The 19,307-nt window shown below is 33.1% G+C and overlaps 1 protein-coding gene across 2 annotated transcripts in view; it reads right to left on the reverse strand.

The window, feature by feature from the left end:
* Window positions 1–18,597, reverse strand: part of LOC308616881 (cadherin-10) — a gene marked incomplete at both ends in the record, with an annotated part of 118,528 nt that extends 99,931 nt beyond the window's left edge. For both annotated transcript variants that reach the window (XM_081233371.1, XM_081233370.1), the window contains one exon: window positions 18,367–18,597. In XM_081233371.1, the coding sequence (XP_081089497.1) occupies window positions 18,367–18,597 (231 nt within the window). The remainder of the gene's footprint in view (window positions 1–18,366) is intronic.
* Window positions 18,598–19,307: the final 710 nt, after the last annotated feature.

The raw sequence follows: 19,307 nt of genomic DNA on the forward strand, positions 1-19,307 counted from the left end.
CTTAAAGGTGAGAAACTTGAAGCCTTCCTACTAGGATCAGGTACAATGAGAGGATAACCCTCTCACCACTGCTTTTCAACATGATACTGGAAGTTTTATCTAGTGCAATAAGACAAGAGAAGGAAATAAAAGGTATACATATTGAGAAAGAAGAAATAAAACAGCCTTGTTTACAGATGACATGACCATCTATGTAGAAAATCTGAAAGATCAACAAAAAACCTTTTGGAACTTATAAGTGATTATAGCAAGGTTGCAGGATACATGGTTAATATACAGAAGTCAAGCATTATCCTATATACAGGCAATGAACAAGTAAAATCTGAAAGTAAGAACACAATACCATTATATAGGACCCCTCAAAATGAAATACCTATGTATAAATCTAGAAAGGATGTACAAGATCTATATAAGAAAAACTACAAAATTCTGAAGAGTGAAATCAATTAAGAACTGAATAAATGAAGATAAATTCTATGTCAAGATGTCAGTTCTCCCCAACTTGATCTATGGATTCAGTGCAATCCCAATTAAAATCTCAGCATTTTGTGGATAATGACAACTGGATTCTAATAGTTATATAGAGAGGCAAAAGACCTAGAATAGCCAAAACAAAATTGAAGGAGAAGAATGATATTGGAGGACTGATACTACTCAACTTCACAACATTATAAAGTTACAGTAATCAGGACAGGGTGGCATTGGAGAAAGATTAGACAGATCAATGGAACAGAATAAAGACCCCACAAATAGACTTATGTTTATATATTTAACTGGTCATTGATAAGGAGCAAAGGCAATACAGTGGAGCTAAGACAGTCATTACAGTAAGTGGTGCCGGAATAACTGGACATCCACATGCAAAAATTAATCCAGACACAAACTGACATCCTTCACGGAAACAAACTCAAAATGGATCACAGACTTCATTGCAAAATGCAAAACCATAAATCTCCTAGAAATTACATAGGAGAAAACCTTGGATACGGTGATACCATTTTAGATACAATACCAAAGGCACATGTATGAAATAAATAAGTGACAAGCTGGACTCCATCAAAATTAAAAGCTTCTGCTCTGTGAAAAACAATGGCAATTGAATGAAAAGCCAGGCCACAGACCAGAAGAAAATATTTAGAAAAATGATTCCTCTATAAAAAGGACTATTATCCAAAATACAAAAAGAACACTTAAAAATCAACAATAAAAAGCAAAAAACACTTAATTATAAAATAGGTCAAAAACCTTAAGAGATACCTCATCAAAGAAGATATACAGATGGCAAATAAACATATGAAAAGAGCCCCACATCCTACGTCATTGGGAAAATGCAAATTTAAATGACAATGAGATATCACTACACACCTATTAGAATAACCAAAATCTAGGGCACTGACAATTCCCAATTTTTGATGAGGATGTGGAACAACAGGAACTCTCATATATTGCTAATGGGAATGCAAAATAGTATAGCCAGGTTGGAAGAGAATTTGTTGGTTTCTTACAAAACTAAAGACTCTCACCATTACGATCCAGCAATAATGCTCCTGGGTGTTTAATGAAATGAGTTGAAAACATGTTTGCAAAGTACCTGGACATGGATGTTTATAAAAGCTTTTTCTATAATTGTCAAAACTCAGAAGCAACCAAGATATCCTTCAGTAGGTGAATGGATAAAACTGTGGTACATCTAGACAATGAAATATCATTCAGCACTAAAACAAACAAACAGAAAAAGAGCCATGAAACCATGAAAGTACACAGAAGAACCTTAAATGCATATTACTAAATGAAGTAAACCAACTTGAAAAGCTACATACTGTGTGATTCCAACTATATGACATTCTGGAAAAGATAAAACTATGGAGACAGTAAAAAGATTATTGGTTGTCAGGGTTAGGGGATGGGGAGGGATGATTAGGTAGAGTACAGAAGAAGTTTATGTCAGTGAAATAATCCCTATGATTCCATCATAATGATACATGTCATTATACTTTGCCCAAACACATAGCATGCACAACATGTACAGTGAACTGTAAAGTAAACTATGGACTTTGAGTGATTATGATGTATCATTGTAGGTTCATCACTTATAACAAATGCACCACTCTGCTGGGGGATCTTGATAATGGGGAGGGTATGCATGTGTAAAGGCAAGGGATATATGAAAAATATCTGTACCTTCCTCTCCATCTTTCTGTTAACTTAAAACTGTTCTGAACAAAGTCATAAAAAGCAATTTTAAATAAAAAGAGAACAAGTTATGAGAATAATTTTACAGAATATGCCATTTTAATCCAATAATCATAGTGATTACCAGTAATGGCACAAATTGAAGTCTTCCACCCCTGATAGGATGAAATGAGAAGAACAGCATCACTTGTGTGATTTCCTGCTGTAGATTCATAACCCAAATCTAATCATGAGGAATCCAGACACACACAAATTGAGGAACATTTCAGAAGATAAGCGGCCTGTAATCTTCAAAAGTGTCAGGATCATGAAATCAAAGAAATATTGAGAACTTTATCAGAAGGCAGAAAGAAGCCAAAGAGGCATGACAACTAAATGCAATGTATGATTGTTAACTGCCTTGTTTTTCTATGAAGGATGATATTGGGATAAGTGGCAAAATTTGAATGGGGTCTGAGATAGATGTTTATAATCCATCAATGTTAATTTCCTGATTTTGATGGTGTGTTTTGGTTATATAGGATAATATCTTTGTTTGAAGGAAATAAACACTAAATTATTTGGTTGTGGAATAAAATGATTTAGAGAGAAAATAAAAGAATGAAAGGAGTTGTTTCCAAGAAGAGATCAGAACAATGAGGGAAACAACTTAGAAGAAAAACGAAATAAATAATTTAACTTCATACAAATAATTAAATAATCTGTTTACAGATACATACTCAAATGGTAAAATACAACATATACTAGGGAAAATATATTTGCAACTCATAATAAAACTCATATGAAGAGACTCCATTTTCAGACATGGTAGAGAAGTTATTTGGAAAAACTTATGTTCAAAACAATTTAAAATGCTGGAGAGAATATAAACAACAGTTCCTTCAAAGTAATAAAGACAAGATGTCAGAATGAAATGCAACAGGAAGTAAAGATCTAAGTCAGTAAGTAGAACAGCAGATCGTAAAGTTGCGTTTTCTATGAGAATATGTTTATAGGAGAAAACTTGCTTTTCAGCTTTGTTGCACTTCTTGGGTAAGAGGTACACATAGCAAGGCCAAAGATGTAGACTCAACATTCAAACATTAAACAATTAAAACAAGTTGCTCATGCTATGGAACTGGAGAGATAATTACCTTATTGTAAGCAAAACTAGAGGAATAAAGGAAAGAAAATACATAAGTAGTTAAAGGTAAAGAAAAAAAATAACTGGCCCTCGCCAGTAAGAAGCTGGTCCTCGCCAATATTTTGAACCAGATTAAAAATCTGCAAGTAAACCAGAGAACCCTAAGATTCAAGATAAAACTTGAAAGCAGTCAGACAAAAAGGAGCTAAATATCTTCAAAGGAGAAGCAGATTGCCAGCTGATTTCTCAGTAACAACAATCCATTCATAATCCAGGGGACAGAGAAATGTTCCTTGATATGGCTGTCACTCTCACATTCAATACCCACAAAAATTAACTTTTTAACACAAAGCCAAAAATATCCTCATATAAACAAAGCAGAAGATATCATCACCAGCATATATACGAATGAATATACTTATTTCATAACAAAGGCAAATGATCTCTAATTGAAAGTTGATATGTAAGAAGGAATAGTGAAGAAAATGTAAAATGTGTGAATAAATCTGAACAAACAAGGAACATAAAAGACAATGACAGTATAAGTCATGTTGGAGGGGAATAGAGCTAAAATATTCTGTGATACTTTTACAAACCAGAATCCAGGTAACATTATAGATTAAGGGAACTCTTAAAAAGATATTTCACAGCAACAAACTTATAAAGCAGTATGAGATTTTGACAATTTAAAAAAAATCATGTATATGATGAAAAGAATGTAGGCATGAATCAAACTACTGTAATCTTTTTTTTTATAAAATAAATGATTTAATTATCAATATTTCTAATCTTTTAAGTTACAGCACACTCAATAATATTAGTTTTACATTTTTTATTTCTTGTAAACTAATAGCAAGAATTAGAAGGGTTTTGGAGCTTTGACAAAAAAAAAAAATTCTAAGGTAACAGAACAGTTTTAATTTTCCCCAATGGTTATTAAAATGATGTTGCATGGTTTCAGAATGCAAAGACATTTTTATGCTCCCATATGAACCCACGAAAAGAGGACTTTCTGTACTGTTACTCCTAAAGAAGCCATTAACACATGCTCACCATACTTTTCTTGTCATGTAAAGGGCAGAAAGTAAATATGTTAACATTGAGGGCCACAAAGAGCCTCTGCACCATATTCTTCCTCTTTTTCCTTTTTTTCTTAAATCCAGTCTTAAAAACATATACAAGTTCTCTTTAGACCAGGAGCTAAGAAGGCTTCTGAATTTAGCCTACCAGCTTATTTCAAAAAATATTTAACAGATGCCAAAAATACAATTTACAAAAACTAAGAAGGAAAGAGAACCTGAGTAGCCCTATAACCACTAAAGAAAATAAGTCAATAGCTAACGTCTCCTTTAATAAAACTATTGTATCAGAAGGTATTTTTAATGATTCTAGACAACATTCATGAAAGCATTAATTCAATTACACACACAAATTATATAAAGTAATAGAAAAAGTGGTAATATTTCCTATCTCATTTTATGTGACTATCATAACTTCTATGTCTAAATACAATAAAACGGTAAAAAGAGTTAAAAAAAGTAATTTTACTGAGTGATATCTTGTATGAAAATGAATGATTTTATAAAATTAGAAATTGTAAGCAAAGAAAGAGCAAGTGGAATATGATAATGTAAAGTTTTATATCATTACCAAGGTGAAAACTTTCCAAATCTGCAACATAATGAAGGGAAAATAATCAGTTCATTATATACATACATATATTTGACAATATTTCATATTCACTTATGATTAAAAAACATAAAACACTAGGATTAAAAGGAAATCCCCGGGCTTCCCTGGTGGCGCAGTGGTTGAGGGTCCGCCTGCCGACGCAGGGCACACGGGTTCGTGCCCCGGTCCGGGAAGATCCCACATGCCACAGAGTGGCTGGGCCTGTGAGCCATGGCCGCTGAGCCTGTGCGTCCGGAGCCTGTGCTCCGCAACGGGAGAGGCCACAGCAGTGAGAGGCCCGCGTGCGGCAAAAAAAAAAAAAAAAAAAAGGAAATCCCTTAGTCTGATAAAAATACCTTGAAAAACAAACTTAAGAAACTTCACAATTAATGAAAAAATGTTGAACATTTAAAAAAAAAACTAAGAACAAAATAAAGAGGTCCCTCTCATATCATCTATTCAATATTCTATTAGAGTTTCTAATCAATGCAGAAAGACAAGTAAAAAAAAACTGTTTGTTTTTCTTGATCCCACTCACACCCCACCCCCCAATCAGAGAGTGCTACAAACATCTGCTCCCTTTGCAGCAAGACTCTAATGCTGCCTGTGTGCACTTGCTCCAATTTCTCTCTCTCCATTCCCTCTGAAATCCACTGCAATAAGAATTCCGGGCCCACCACAGCACTGAAACCATAAACACCAAATTCACCTAGAATCTCCATGAAACTAAAGTCAGTAGTCAAATCAGAACTCTCTACCTCCTTGACTTAGCAGCTTTTGATTAAGTGAACACTCTGTTCTCCAAACATTTTCTTCACCTGTCTTCTAAGACACCCCCAGCTCTTAGATTCCCTTGCAGTTCAAGGAATATTCATTCTCAGTTGTATATGTTGGTTTTTCTTCTTTCCTCCCACATTATCCTCCACCTCACACATGTCTAAATGTGAGTTTGCTTCTAAATACAGCCCTATTTCCACTTCTCACTACATTCACATTTTAATATCTAACAGTCCCATGACTTTAAATACCAACTATATGCTGATGGCTTCTAAGAGGTCCCATTTTAGTTTTCCTGAACTTGTATTTGGTCTGGCCAAAAGGTCCTTCGGGTGTCTGTAACATCTAATGGAAAAACCTGAACTAACTTTTTGACCAATGCAATACAGTCTCAAAACACCCTTTATCTTAATACATCTGAAGAAGAACTCGAGCTCTTACTCCTAATGCTCTCTAAATAAAAACAATTCATTTTTCAGTTGCTCAGGCCAAAATGTTTTGAGCCATCTGGAACAATGCTTCCTAGCATCCATGCATGAGTACTACATAGATTTCTATTGTACCAACTTTAAAGCCAGAAGTCAGACTGATATTTTTAAAACTTATTTCATATAACATCAGTCTTCTGCTAAAAATTCTACAATATCTTCCCATCTTAGGGTAAAAGGCAAAATCCAACGTCTTGTGTATTATCCTTGGCTGTTGTTTCTTTCTTCCATCTTCAAAGCTTGTTACTTTAACCTCTGGATGCATTGTGACATCTATTTTATTATTATTATTATTATTTTTGTGGTACGCGGGCCTCTCACTGTTGTGGCCTCTCCCATTGCGGAGCACAGGCTCTGGATGCGCAGGCTCAGTGGCCATGGCTCACGGGCCCAGCCGCCCCATGGCATGTGGGATCTTCCCAGACCGGGGCACGAACCAGCGTCCCCTGCATCGGCAGGCGGACTCTCAACCACTGCGCCACCAGGGAAGCCCCATGACATCTCTTTTTTTCTGACTTTAACCCCCTTGCCTCACTCCTATAGGGACCCATGTGATCAAATGGGAATTGCATAGGAAATCCAGGGTATAATCTCCCCCATCTCAAGATCCTCAATTTAATTACAGTGGCAATAGTCTCTTCTTGCTATTTAAAATAACATATAATGAATTCTGAGAATTAGGATGTGGATATCTTTTGGGCAATTATTTTGTCTACCACACTTTGTAGGACCTGGGCATCCTGTTATCTTTCTGCCCTTCCCTTCTACCACATGTCCCTTGTCCCCTTTGCTCTAGGCACATGTACCTCCCTGCCCTTTCTTGAATATTCATGAAGAATTTCCTGATTTAGAGCATTTGCAGTAACTATTTCTTCTTGATGCAAAAAACATTCCTCTAACAGCTGCTTAGTTACCCCTTTCACTTCCTCCAAATCCTTTGCTTAAATATCACCTTCTCAGCAAGAAAGTACTGACTACCACCACCTGCTCTGCTCCATTCTTCAATATTCCTTACCTTGCTTTCTCTCTTCTTTTCTGATAGTAAACTTCATCATCTAACATACCATAAGAGTAATATATTTATTATGTTTATCTTTAATTTTTTTGCATTTCCCACTAAAAATGTGAGCTTTGTGACACAGGGTGTGTTGTCTTTTACTCAGGGGTGTGACCTGGTAACCTAGAGAGTGCCTGAAAAATAATTGGTGCTCCACACCTATTATGGATTTGGGAATGAAGCAATCAGTAAGCAAAAAATAGATGACCTGAAGAAATAGTTGATAAAACACTTGAAAAACTTGTTCACAGAAATGAAAGTTCATTGTTATTTAGGAAAATGCAAATTAAATCACCAGTTTTGAAAAAAATTGTCTAAAAATATCAAGCTTGGGTCTATGTAGAACAGAGAAAATTCTCGTATACTGCCAGGGAGAGTAGGTATTGTTTAAAGCTTAGGAAACTAAAATGACAGTATTTGGAAAAATTGAAGCTAGGCACACACTAGAGATCAGGGATTTTACTCCTAATCATATACTCTGAAGCTATTCGATGTACTTAAGTGTCAGGGTGCATGTACAGAAATGTTCACAGAAGCATTGTTAGTAAAGCCAAAGTAAGGGGAAGGGGCAACATCGTATCTCCATTATTGATAGAATGTATAACTAAATCCAAACACATTCACATAAAGAGATCCTCTGCACAAAAATATGGTTTAATTTCATAAAACTATTTGAGCGAAAGAAGAAAGACACAAAAGAATATATGAACTGTGATTACAGTCAATTTCAGAAACATTTAAAACTCCAGCATGTTGTTTATGAGTGGCTACATAGATGCTCAAACTATAAAGAAAGGCATTATTAACCCCAAATGAATCTTATTGCCACCTTTAGAAAGGAGAAATGATGTTGTTACTAACAGACCCACACAGAGAGTTTCTTAGGGTCCATGAGTTTTCCATTTCTTCACCTGCGTTGAGGTCACCCGATTTGATTTATACTTATTCATTAAAGTTTATATGTGTGTTTTATTCAACTTTCAGCATGTATTACATTTGAAAATGAAAAAAAAAAGAATTAAAGGTCAATTAATAAGGAGAACTTATGGATCAAAAGAAAAAAAACTAGATTATTAACAGAAAAATTGGTGAAGGATATAAACACTCATTTAAAGAAATGTGAAATGCTTTAAACACATGAAAAATGTTCATTTTCACTTAAAATAAGGGAAATATGTTTTCATTTACAAGATTGAAAAGCTATTAGAAATGATGATAATACAGAGATTGGATACAATGGTGGAGAAATACTTAACTTTCATACCTTGCTGTTGGCATGATAAACTCAAACTGCATCAGTGGAGAGCAATTTAGCAATACCTATGAAAGTTTAAAATTTCCAAACTTTGCTTCAGCATTTCACTTCTAGTCATATTCCTAAAGGTATACCAGCACTCTGTGAAATAACATGTCATATTATTATATTACTAAATACTTTTTAAATGACTAAAGGTTCTTCAAAAGAAAAATGGTAAAACAAATTATGATACATCCACTGGAAAGAATACTATGCAGCTACTAATTTTTTTTTTTTTTTACTGAAGGATATCTTTATGTCCTGAAATGGAATATGTCCTCAAGTTACATTTTTTAACTAAAAACAAACCAACCATGTTTTATAACATGGCATAAAGTACACTACCATTTATGTAAAAACAAAATCATAAATACTTATTAAAGAGTTCTATAATGTCTCTTGGAATATGTACAAAACTACAAAACAAAACAAAAACAAAACAGAAATGATAAATGCAGCTGTTTCTTAGGAGGAGAACTCTGGTTGCCTGAGGATCCTGGTGGGAGTTTTAGTTTTAACTATACACCTTATTTTGCCTTTTAAATTTTATTCAAAATGCATGCATTATCAATTCCACATATAAATTAAATAATAAAAACATAACAACTACAAAAATAAATTTGACTTCTCTATGAAGTAGCAGAAATATTCCTGTTATATACGCAATTTTAGTTCTGTACTGATATCATTCAGAAAAGAAAATCAGCTAACTATCCATCATTGTACTACTTAAATAAGAATATAATTTCTTCTGGTGAAGCAACACATAATATTGATAAAATAAGAATATTACTATTAATAATGGTGCAATGAGGGGTAATGATGGTTAGTATATACTCTGGAGTCATAATTTCTGGGCTAGAATCCCATCTCTACAAGTTACTTGATTGGTGCCCTTAGACACCTAATTTAGACAAGAAGGACATATTTGCCTTACTTTTAAATAAGAAACAATAAAAAAACGGTTGTTGGACTATTAAGTAATAATAAATAAAATACATTTTAGAGGTATCATTATCAGGATATGTCAGGATGTTTCAGAATATTTTATATTATTTGTCGTTTAATTCTCACATCAAAAAAAAAAAAACTATATGTGATAGTTTTTACACTGTTATTTTGCTTCCAGAAGTATGTTAAATACTAGTAGGGAGCAAAGTGGGTTTTTTTAAACTTATTTCACTCCTGTTGGTGATTTAAGTGGGAATACACTCTTTGTTTAGTAATTATGTATGATGCTGGCTGTCAGCTTAATAGACAAAATTTTTAATTTTAATTTTTACTAAGAGTGAGCTCACCTGTTGCACACATTCACATCCTCTCTTTCTGTCCATATAATAACGTCCCATCTCCAGCTCTTCATCATTTCAAACTCTCTCTCACTCCTACTTATTTTGTCTTTTTGATAAGATGCCTATGAGAAACTGATGGGTCGCTTCCTTCTGGGCTAAACCAAAGCCATCTGACTCCCATTTACATCAGATTATTTCAACGGCTCTCTCCTTGGTCCACACTGATCTCTAAATTGCTACAACTTTCTTCTTGATGACTTTCCATCACTCAGCAGGATTAGTCATCGATTCTTTGGAATTTTGTTCTCCTTTGGCCTCTATAATAGTCCTAGTCTTGCCTCTCTGACCCCCCACCCCTTTCTACTTCTTCTTGGATGTGCTCTATCTCTGCCTTTATGTTATTTGACTTACAATCATGTCCTTGACCTTTGCTTTATCTCTTTGCTGTCTCCCTTTGGAAGCTCAACTCTTAGGAATGCATGAATTCAGTTAGTTCATGATTCACAACTCTATCCCTCTGCTCTGTTGGACTCAGGATAACCCAACACATGCAAACTAGATTTGGGGCTAAGCTTTTGATGCTGGTTTGTATATACTGAATTGGTATCAAGGAAAATTGAAAAATTCAGTGGTCTTGGAGTTTTGGGGGGTATTTGGAAGACACAACACTGAACTGAGGAGTTCACTAATGGAATTTAAGCTAAACATCAGCCAAAATAAGAAATGTTCCTTTAGATAAAGGCTATAATAGTACACATTCTTACAGCTCAATTTCCTACTTGGTAAAACAATTTTAATCCTGGGCTGAGATTTAAGACCTTCATTTAAAATTTTAAATTTAATAGTTTTATGTAATCTATAAATGCTTAAAGTACAGCTTTAAAAGTGAGGTTAGTGAAAGAATTTTACTAAAGAGAGAGTCTGAAATTTGCATAAAGTGCTTTTCATCTTGTTGATTAGAGTTCTAAGGAGAGAACCAAAGGTTTGTATATTATATCCCAACAAAATCACTGTTCCCTTCTCTAAACTTAGTCCATCTTCCTGGCAACTTTTATGTTTTCTTTATTTTAACTTTTATTTACAATTACCAGGAGCTATGGAATGCAGTTACCCAATTAGCAACACAATAATAATACCACCAACAACAATATTAATAATGATAATAATAAAAAATTAAGATTAAATAATATTCTTTGATAAAACAAAAGTAGAAATTTAACTACATTTTGTGAATATTTAATAATTCACTTCAGAAAATTTATTGAAGTGCTGCCTCCTTTTCTATTCATGCTTTCATAAGAAACAACTGAGAATTTGAATATTTGAACATATTCTAAGTATTAGACATTGATGAGCAAACATAATAACATACATCTACTTTCATTTTCTTTACTGAAAAGAACATTATTCTTTAGTACAAAGGGGACAAAATTTAATTGAATATATAATTGTATATTGTCTCCAAGAAATAAAATAAGAGGTCTTTGGTAGAAATTCATAATACCATAATAATAATTTACCATGCTTCATGCCCATTACACACTCACCTGTTACTGATAAATTATATTAAGATATTTTTTGCAGAGCAAATTTTTATGACATTTCAATACATTTTTCATCTACAGAGATTTCTCTCGAGCTTTACCTAAAAGTCTGGCTCAATTTTCACATAATCTTCATTCAGAGATGATTGTATTTCTTAAAAGTTCTATATTTGAAAAATGATGGGTTAAATTGTAGATTTAGTATTTTTGAACTTTAATATTTTTAAATAATAGGTAAAATTTTTAAAAGCTTATTCATCACAGAAAAAGTCTTTGAGTTGTTTTTTTTTTTTATTATTAGCAATTATTATCATCAAAGTCCTTTCATCTACTTCCAACTATTACTACTCTATGTGAATTAATTGGCCTAAAACCACAGAAATAATACTTTTTAGAAAATAAATTCATAATTATATCTTATCTAAAACATAATCCAATAAAACTAAATTCAAGGGACATAACATAGAGAGGTAGATTTTAAAAGATGTTGTGTGAGAAACTGAAGCAGGAGGAAAAAGAGATGAAGAAGCCTTCTGTGTGGAAGGGATTATAAAATGGTGAGTACAAGACAGGGATATACAAAAATAAGACTATGATGGGAAAGAAAAGATGGAAACAACATCTCTGGGTTACTAATTCAAGAGTGAAAAAAGAGTGGAAGGGTGGACTTCCCACAAATCACTAGAGTACAGTAAGGGCAGTGAGTGTGGTAAATGTGTTTAGGTGGTGCAGGTGTACTGTTGTTTCATGAAGGTTATACAGTGACAACACATTATGCAAATAACTTCATGGAAGAGTTTAGTAAACATATGTTATCACTACTACCAGTAAGAACTTTTAAGTAAAAGAATGATTGCAGTTATTTATATATGAGTATCCTATACTTAATTCCATTTATCTTTTTAAAAAGAGTTCAATATTTGACACTTTGCTTAAAAATGCTAACAAGAAGTCTATTTCCCATTAGTTTAAACTGAAAAAATAGAATGCTTACACATTAAACCCAAATTCAAAATTAATTTCCTAAAAACGTTACTAAAACATAGCAAAATCTCTATATATGAATAACACGCTATAATGTTAGTACAGAAAACGCTTAAACCAGTGTTACTTGATCACTTACATGTTAACATGAATTAGCAAGGCTTCCTGAAGGGCTTACAAAATCTTAGATGCACATCCTTTTTTACAGCCTCTGTTAGTTTCAAAACATCTATGGGTGGCTCTGATGTTCTACCAAGTGTATCTGGAATGCAACTTAACTTAAGATCTTCCTGAATACTGCTTTGTTAAAATGTTATAGTGAGCTTTGAGGAGGTGAGTATATTTTTCCAATACAACCTCTGGCTGAAACATTGAGAGATACATACATTGTATGCATTCTGAGAGTTAAAAACCAAGAGGTGGTCTCCTTGGAAAACATAATCAGGGTTCTGCAGGACATGCCTCTATTTAAAAATGCTTTAATTACCTCTTGCTTGAGGATTAGTAGAAAAAGACTTTATAAATTCTAATTCAGGATCATCTTTTTTGTGTTGTGGTCTTTACCTATCAGGGAAATAATGTTTATATTCACCCCAAAATTCCAAACGTCTCCTCATCAGGAAGGTCTTTATTAATCATTTAATCTAAAGGACTTTCTGTTGATGTCTATCAAATCATCCTGATTTATTTTCTTTTAGGACATTTTCTAACTAAAATCACTCACTGTATTAATTTGTTTTGTGCTCAGTCCTTTTATGGTTGTCATTAATAGGGTTCAAATAAGAAATAACTATATACCAAGGCCTCTCCTACTCCCATCTCACCACTAAAGCAGGCCTATATGTTTGTGTGTGTGTGTGTGTGTGTGCGCTTATGTAGATTCTCTTCATCATATTTGTATTTTAAAAAAGTTACCTGGAAACATTTAGTCTCAACAACATTACAGTTTTTAAAAGGTCCCAGAGAGTGTTCCCAGCTCTCTAAACTCTAATAAAACATAAAGTTCTTCCATGAGTTCACTTGAGATTTCCTTCCCCTGTAGGAAAATTGCAGTGGGGAGGTCAGGACAGCTTCTTCTATCTTAGTTCCAACTACTCCTTCCCCTATTGCAACCAGGTTTGACTTCATTGTACACATATTATTAAGGGCAAAATGCATACAGTCTAATATGGTGGGCACAGTTGGTATTGCCAGACTTTGTGAATGTTTAAAGTTAAGTTATTCTCTCATGATTAATGTTTTTTTTTCAGTTTCTGGAAGTTATCTCTTCTAGAAATTTCCAAGAATCACTTCATTATAAAGCATTGTGCATTAAAAAACTCTTCTGAATAAATAAATAAATAAATAAATAAATAAGAACTTGACTCTCCAGTTTCAACATTTAATAACACACAGATTCGTGTAATACGAATCCTCAAACTATTTTATTTCCACCTATTTACAAGTACTGCAGAAATGAAACATGTCAATATTTGGCACTTCTTGTTTTGTTCGAGGCTTTTGGGGTATGTGCTGTGTCTGAGACAAAAAGAGTCCCATAACTTCCTGTTATCCTTACTTATTATTCTCTCCTTCTCTTAAAGGCAGATATTTTGTGAGTAGAGAAATTATATTTTCACCACAGTACTTAATATCAGAGTAGTACCTGAGTAGTAAAAGGTCTTCTAGATATTTGTTGACAGAATGAATAAATAATTCATTCATAGTGGGTGTTTGCAGCACACAAGTCTACAGAGAAGAATGACCAAGAGACTGGAGCCAAACATATGCTTTAAGGATTAGACAGAATATGAATAGGAAAGCAGGTCTTGAGATAAATCCAAGTTAGGGAAAACAAATTCTTACAGCAACTCCGAAGGGAAAAAACATGATGATAATTGAGAGCATATTCAGAAACAAGAACCCAGAAAGAAGTAAAATAAAGACTGAGCTGTTTAGGAAATGTAAAAGACTCTAGCAAACTAAGGAAGTTGAGGACAGGGCTTCTCAGTTTCAGCACTATTGACATTTAGGTGGTCTGCCCTATACATTGTAGGATTTTTAGCAGCATCCCTGGTCCCTGCCAACTTAAGGCCAGTAGCAACCCCCTCTACCTAGTTGTGAAAACAAATAATGTCTCCATATATAGATGACTTTCCCCTGGATGGCAAAATAACCCCCAGTTAGAATCATTAATTTAGGGTATTTTGAACTCATCATGCTCATTAAGGGTCCACGAGGGCAAATAAAACAGTACTAAAGGTATAGAGTTGAGATAGACCAGAAAAATATATGGCTCATTCTATCATTTTCAATCATGGAACAGGTTAGAGTAAGAAAATGAAATATTTAATAGTGAATTGAAATATTGAAAAGTCAAATGACCAGCAAGATACTTGTGCAAATAAAAGCAGTTGGTTCCAAGGAGAAAAACCTGTTAGGGACAGGGAGAAAGTTTCTATTGGATACTCAGGAAGGGAGATGAAGGTTCATATTGGGTCATAAACTATGGGAGGACAAAGCCATGGTAGACTATGGGGAACCGTGTATCCCTTGGTAGAGGTGAGCTTAAGTAATCATCTAAGGACAGAAGAACTATAAATACCTACAGTATTCTTAATCTGCTAAAATAGAGAGCAACACTATTGCTCTAGCTCTTTGAAGCCATCATTTCTTCAGGAAAAGGGATATGAAATTAAGAAATAATTAAACGTGGTTTCTGTTTTTCAAGAATGCTAAACAATTGAAAACCCAACAGGACTTACAGACAACAATATCATATGATATCAATTATACCTGTAATCTAAAACATGATACAAATTAACTTATGTACGAAAAAGAAATAGACTCACAGACATTGAAAAAAAAACTTATGGTTACCAAAGGGGAAAGGAGGAGGAGAGGGATAAATTAGTAGTTAGGGATTAACATATACACACCACTATATATAAAATACATAACCAACAAGGACCTACTTATAGCACAGGGAATTATACTCAAAATTTTGTGTATATATATATATATATATATATATATATATATATATATATATATATATATATATATATAAAATGACTGACATGATCATACTATAGATGAGAAAATGAAGGCTAAAAGAAGTTAATTGATTTAACCACTGAAAGCAAAAACAGTGGCAGAAACAAGTTTCCATATAGGTATTCTGATTGGCAGTTATATGCTTTTCCTAAGCTTTCCTCCGCTTAAATCCAATGAGAAGTAAGGGGATTTTCCCTTTGCTTCAACCCCTTAAGCAGTAATGGGTTTTTATCTAAGAAATTATATGCCATCCATTCTTTGTAGGATTTATTGGCTAATTGTTTGGTATTTAAAAAATTTTCCCCTCTTCACGATTGTGCTTTTCAGTCTAGTCCTCACTCAACCAGTGTAATTCTTTCCATTGTTCCTACTCTGAGCTCCCACCATGTTTCCACAACAATGGAGAGTTTATCACTGTCTTCCCATACGTCTAGTAATTGGGACATGTATTACTCCTACCTGTGAACTAACCTAGAGACATTGAATCTCTCAGCATCAATATCACATGCCTACTTTAAATGAAGTAAAAACTGAAAGTAGAATTTCTGAAAGGATGAATATGTAATAAATTTATTATAAGTAATGTTGGAAAGAATATCTAGGGAATTTAAAAATTTTTATACTTCATGAAGAAAACATATCTTAGCCCCCAATTATATTCATTAAAATGCATGTTTATAAAAATATTCTATATCTCATAACTGCCTTTTTGCATATACAAATCTATATGTTTAAAAAAATCTATATGTTTACTTCTAAAATAAGATCTTTAATTGTATAAGTAATTAATGCAATATAAATACTTAATAAAAAGTAACACACATATGTACTACAGACAAGGGAAATTTAAAAATAACTATTTCACAGGTCATGACATGAATAAATGATAGAAATACAAAATTGACTTGAAATACAAGCGAAAAAAACAGATGCTTTGGGTTATCAGAAGTAAACTCAGAGCTACAGCATCTAAAGTATGTCTGTTGATCTGGTAGTTCAGGACACACTTATAGAAGAAACTGGTGAACACATTCCATAAATTCCTTATGCCTCTCATTAAAGAGTTTTCTGGCTTGCTTTTGTAGAGCAGAGTAAGGAAGAATAAAATTTGAGCTGCATATCAAGATGCATGTATCTTAAGTATTTACCAGCTTTAATAGCCCGCAGTAATTTAAACTCTACATTAGTTTTCCCTACCAAAGAGCTAAGTGGTACCAGATGACTCTGGGAATTCAGTTCAATACAACTCGCGTTAATTCAACCAACTAAATATTAAAATCTACTCTAAGAGCTGGAAACAAAGAGAGATACAAAGTAAAATTCTTGATTTCAAGTTATTGATATTCTTTGGGGAAAGAACAAATGAAAGTACATAGAAGTACCTTGATTATCACAACAGAGTACATAATGCAATGATAATTCAATTTACCAACATTTATTAAATCCTCATTAAGGACTAGGTGAAGGAAAATCTATGCAAATAAACAAATAACTGCTATGTCCAGGAAGAGCCAAATGAAACTATAGTTTCTATGGCTCAGATTTCAGTTATTATATTTTCATGTGGTTGGTTTCATAAACTGAAAGTTGCCTATTGCAGCAACCATAAAATTTACCTTAACCCTCTGAGCTCAGGAATTCTATCAGATGACCCTGTGATAAGTCCACTACTGCATGTTTTCTGGTAAAATTGCTTAGGTTGCTGGCTTTTTACTTCACCTTACAGTCAATATGACAGTTAATCTTTAATGCCATCTTTCTCATACTGCCAGACATTTTTTTAAAAAACTGAAATAACTGGAACATGAAAAAACATATCAAAGTGTTTTAAAAATCAATGAACATGTATTTTCTCAAAAATAGTTCTTCTTAGAAGACAAAAACTTTAAAAGCCCAGTTTTAATTATGTGAAAGAAGCTATTAAAGTTGAGGTCGATGCAAAAGTCGCCAACACAATCATGGATCTATCATAATTTTTTACTGTTGACATGTGATATATGAACACGTGATTGTATCTGCTTTCCTTTTGTGTGTTTAGCTTTTTTTTCCTTTGATATAGTTTCATAAACTGTCCATAAAAATAACACTATTAAAATTATTTTTTCTTTAAGATATTAACTAATTTCGATTAGATTCAGATAGTGCCAAGAAAGAAAACTGGAAATTAATACAACCTAGTGTATAAAAGCATCCATTGTAACTTTTATGTCATATTTGTCCTTCCAGTCCTAACCAACGCTCATTTTCCTCACTATCTTTTATAACTGAATAGCATGAAATCTCCTCATGTCATCATATCCCGACAAGTAAACTACTTTTTCCTGCCTGTCTTCCCATTTATTCTTCCCTTATTTAAATGTACCCATGGTAGGACTTTAGAAAAATAAGTAACGCTCCTATCTGGAATAAGTTTTCTTATAAGTAAGCATATTTTTGACCTTAGGTCATATTTTTAATGACATTTGGTTTCTTATTCTGTAGAACATTAAACAACTTTTAAATATATGTTTTCTTCCTCACTGAAGTCAACGCAATGCAAAATATATATAGGTATATATATGTATTATATACATGCATTGTTATTTTAAATACTAGATTGCCAGATAGTTTTCTCATGATCATTGATTTCTAACTACAAATTCTGAAATTGCAATTTTTAGTACCTCTTTAATACATGAGGTCGTAGGCAGAATTAATTCTAGTAAATGAATTCATATATTTATAATGCTATATTCATTACATAGTTTTTCAAATTCTAATTTGTATTCCATAAACAAAAACTGCTTTAAGGATATTTAGAGAATCAAATTTGTAGAAATGGCAATCTTGATAACCTTAAAATTTTCTTTATGAGACATATGAAAAACTGGAATGTAAATATTTGCCATTTCAACACAGACTTACCTTGCCTACGTATTGATAATCAGATCCTGTATATTCCTCCAGTAAGAAAAATTGATTCCACATCCAACCACGCTTTTGACGGTGCAGAATTTTGCCATCACTTCTAGGCACTCGTGCACCTAAAATTCTTTTCTGGGGCACAGAAGTCCTTCTGAACATTATCTCTGGAGAACAGAAATGTGGCAGGCATACCCAGAGTAGAAACAGTAGCAAAAATTGATATATTGTCATAGTTCACTTCTTGACAATTCCCAATGTGGATGAAGAGAAAGCAGTCCTATATTATTGGGTTGAATTTTACTGTGTTTCAACTCGTTTCCAGCATTTCATCAATGTTTTGGGCATGTTTCCAAAAGCTTCAAACAAATAAACAAATAAAAAAAAAGTCAGTTGACAACATTATGAATGTTACCTGTCACTTTAAATTTAACATAACAAATATTAATTAATAATAGTAACCAAAATATTTGCTTCCCCTCTTTTACATAAAATAATTATTAGTTTGGAAACACTACTTACCTAGTAACATGTCTACAATTTAAGAAAAGATAATTGTAAATAATTTCTTTCAAACAAATTCTAAAGAAAGGACATATTTAGCTTTTATTTATTTTTTTCTTTCAGCACTTTACCAGTTTTCAGGAATTATAACCCCTATATAGAGTGGACATGTAGTTAATTTTGCATGTCAACATTTCCAGAGTAACTTAACATAATTAAAATTTTGAAAATAAATTAGTGATTTTAATAAACTACAGGAACTATGCATCTGTTATGCAGTGTAATGATATTTAAATGATTTTTAAACAGCAGCACAGTTTCTTCAAATTTAATCCAGCTCAAAGGTAAAAGTAAAGCCAAAAACAAAACCAAAAAAACGTAGTGTCTTCAGCTGAAGACCTCTCCTCTTAGGTCCTCTTAGGTCAGTCTGTGGAACACCT

Source organism: Mesoplodon bidens, assembly GCF_964165515.1.
Source record: "Mesoplodon bidens genome assembly, chromosome: 4".
NCBI classification, from domain to species: Eukaryota; Metazoa; Chordata; class Mammalia; order Artiodactyla; family Ziphiidae; genus Mesoplodon; species Mesoplodon bidens.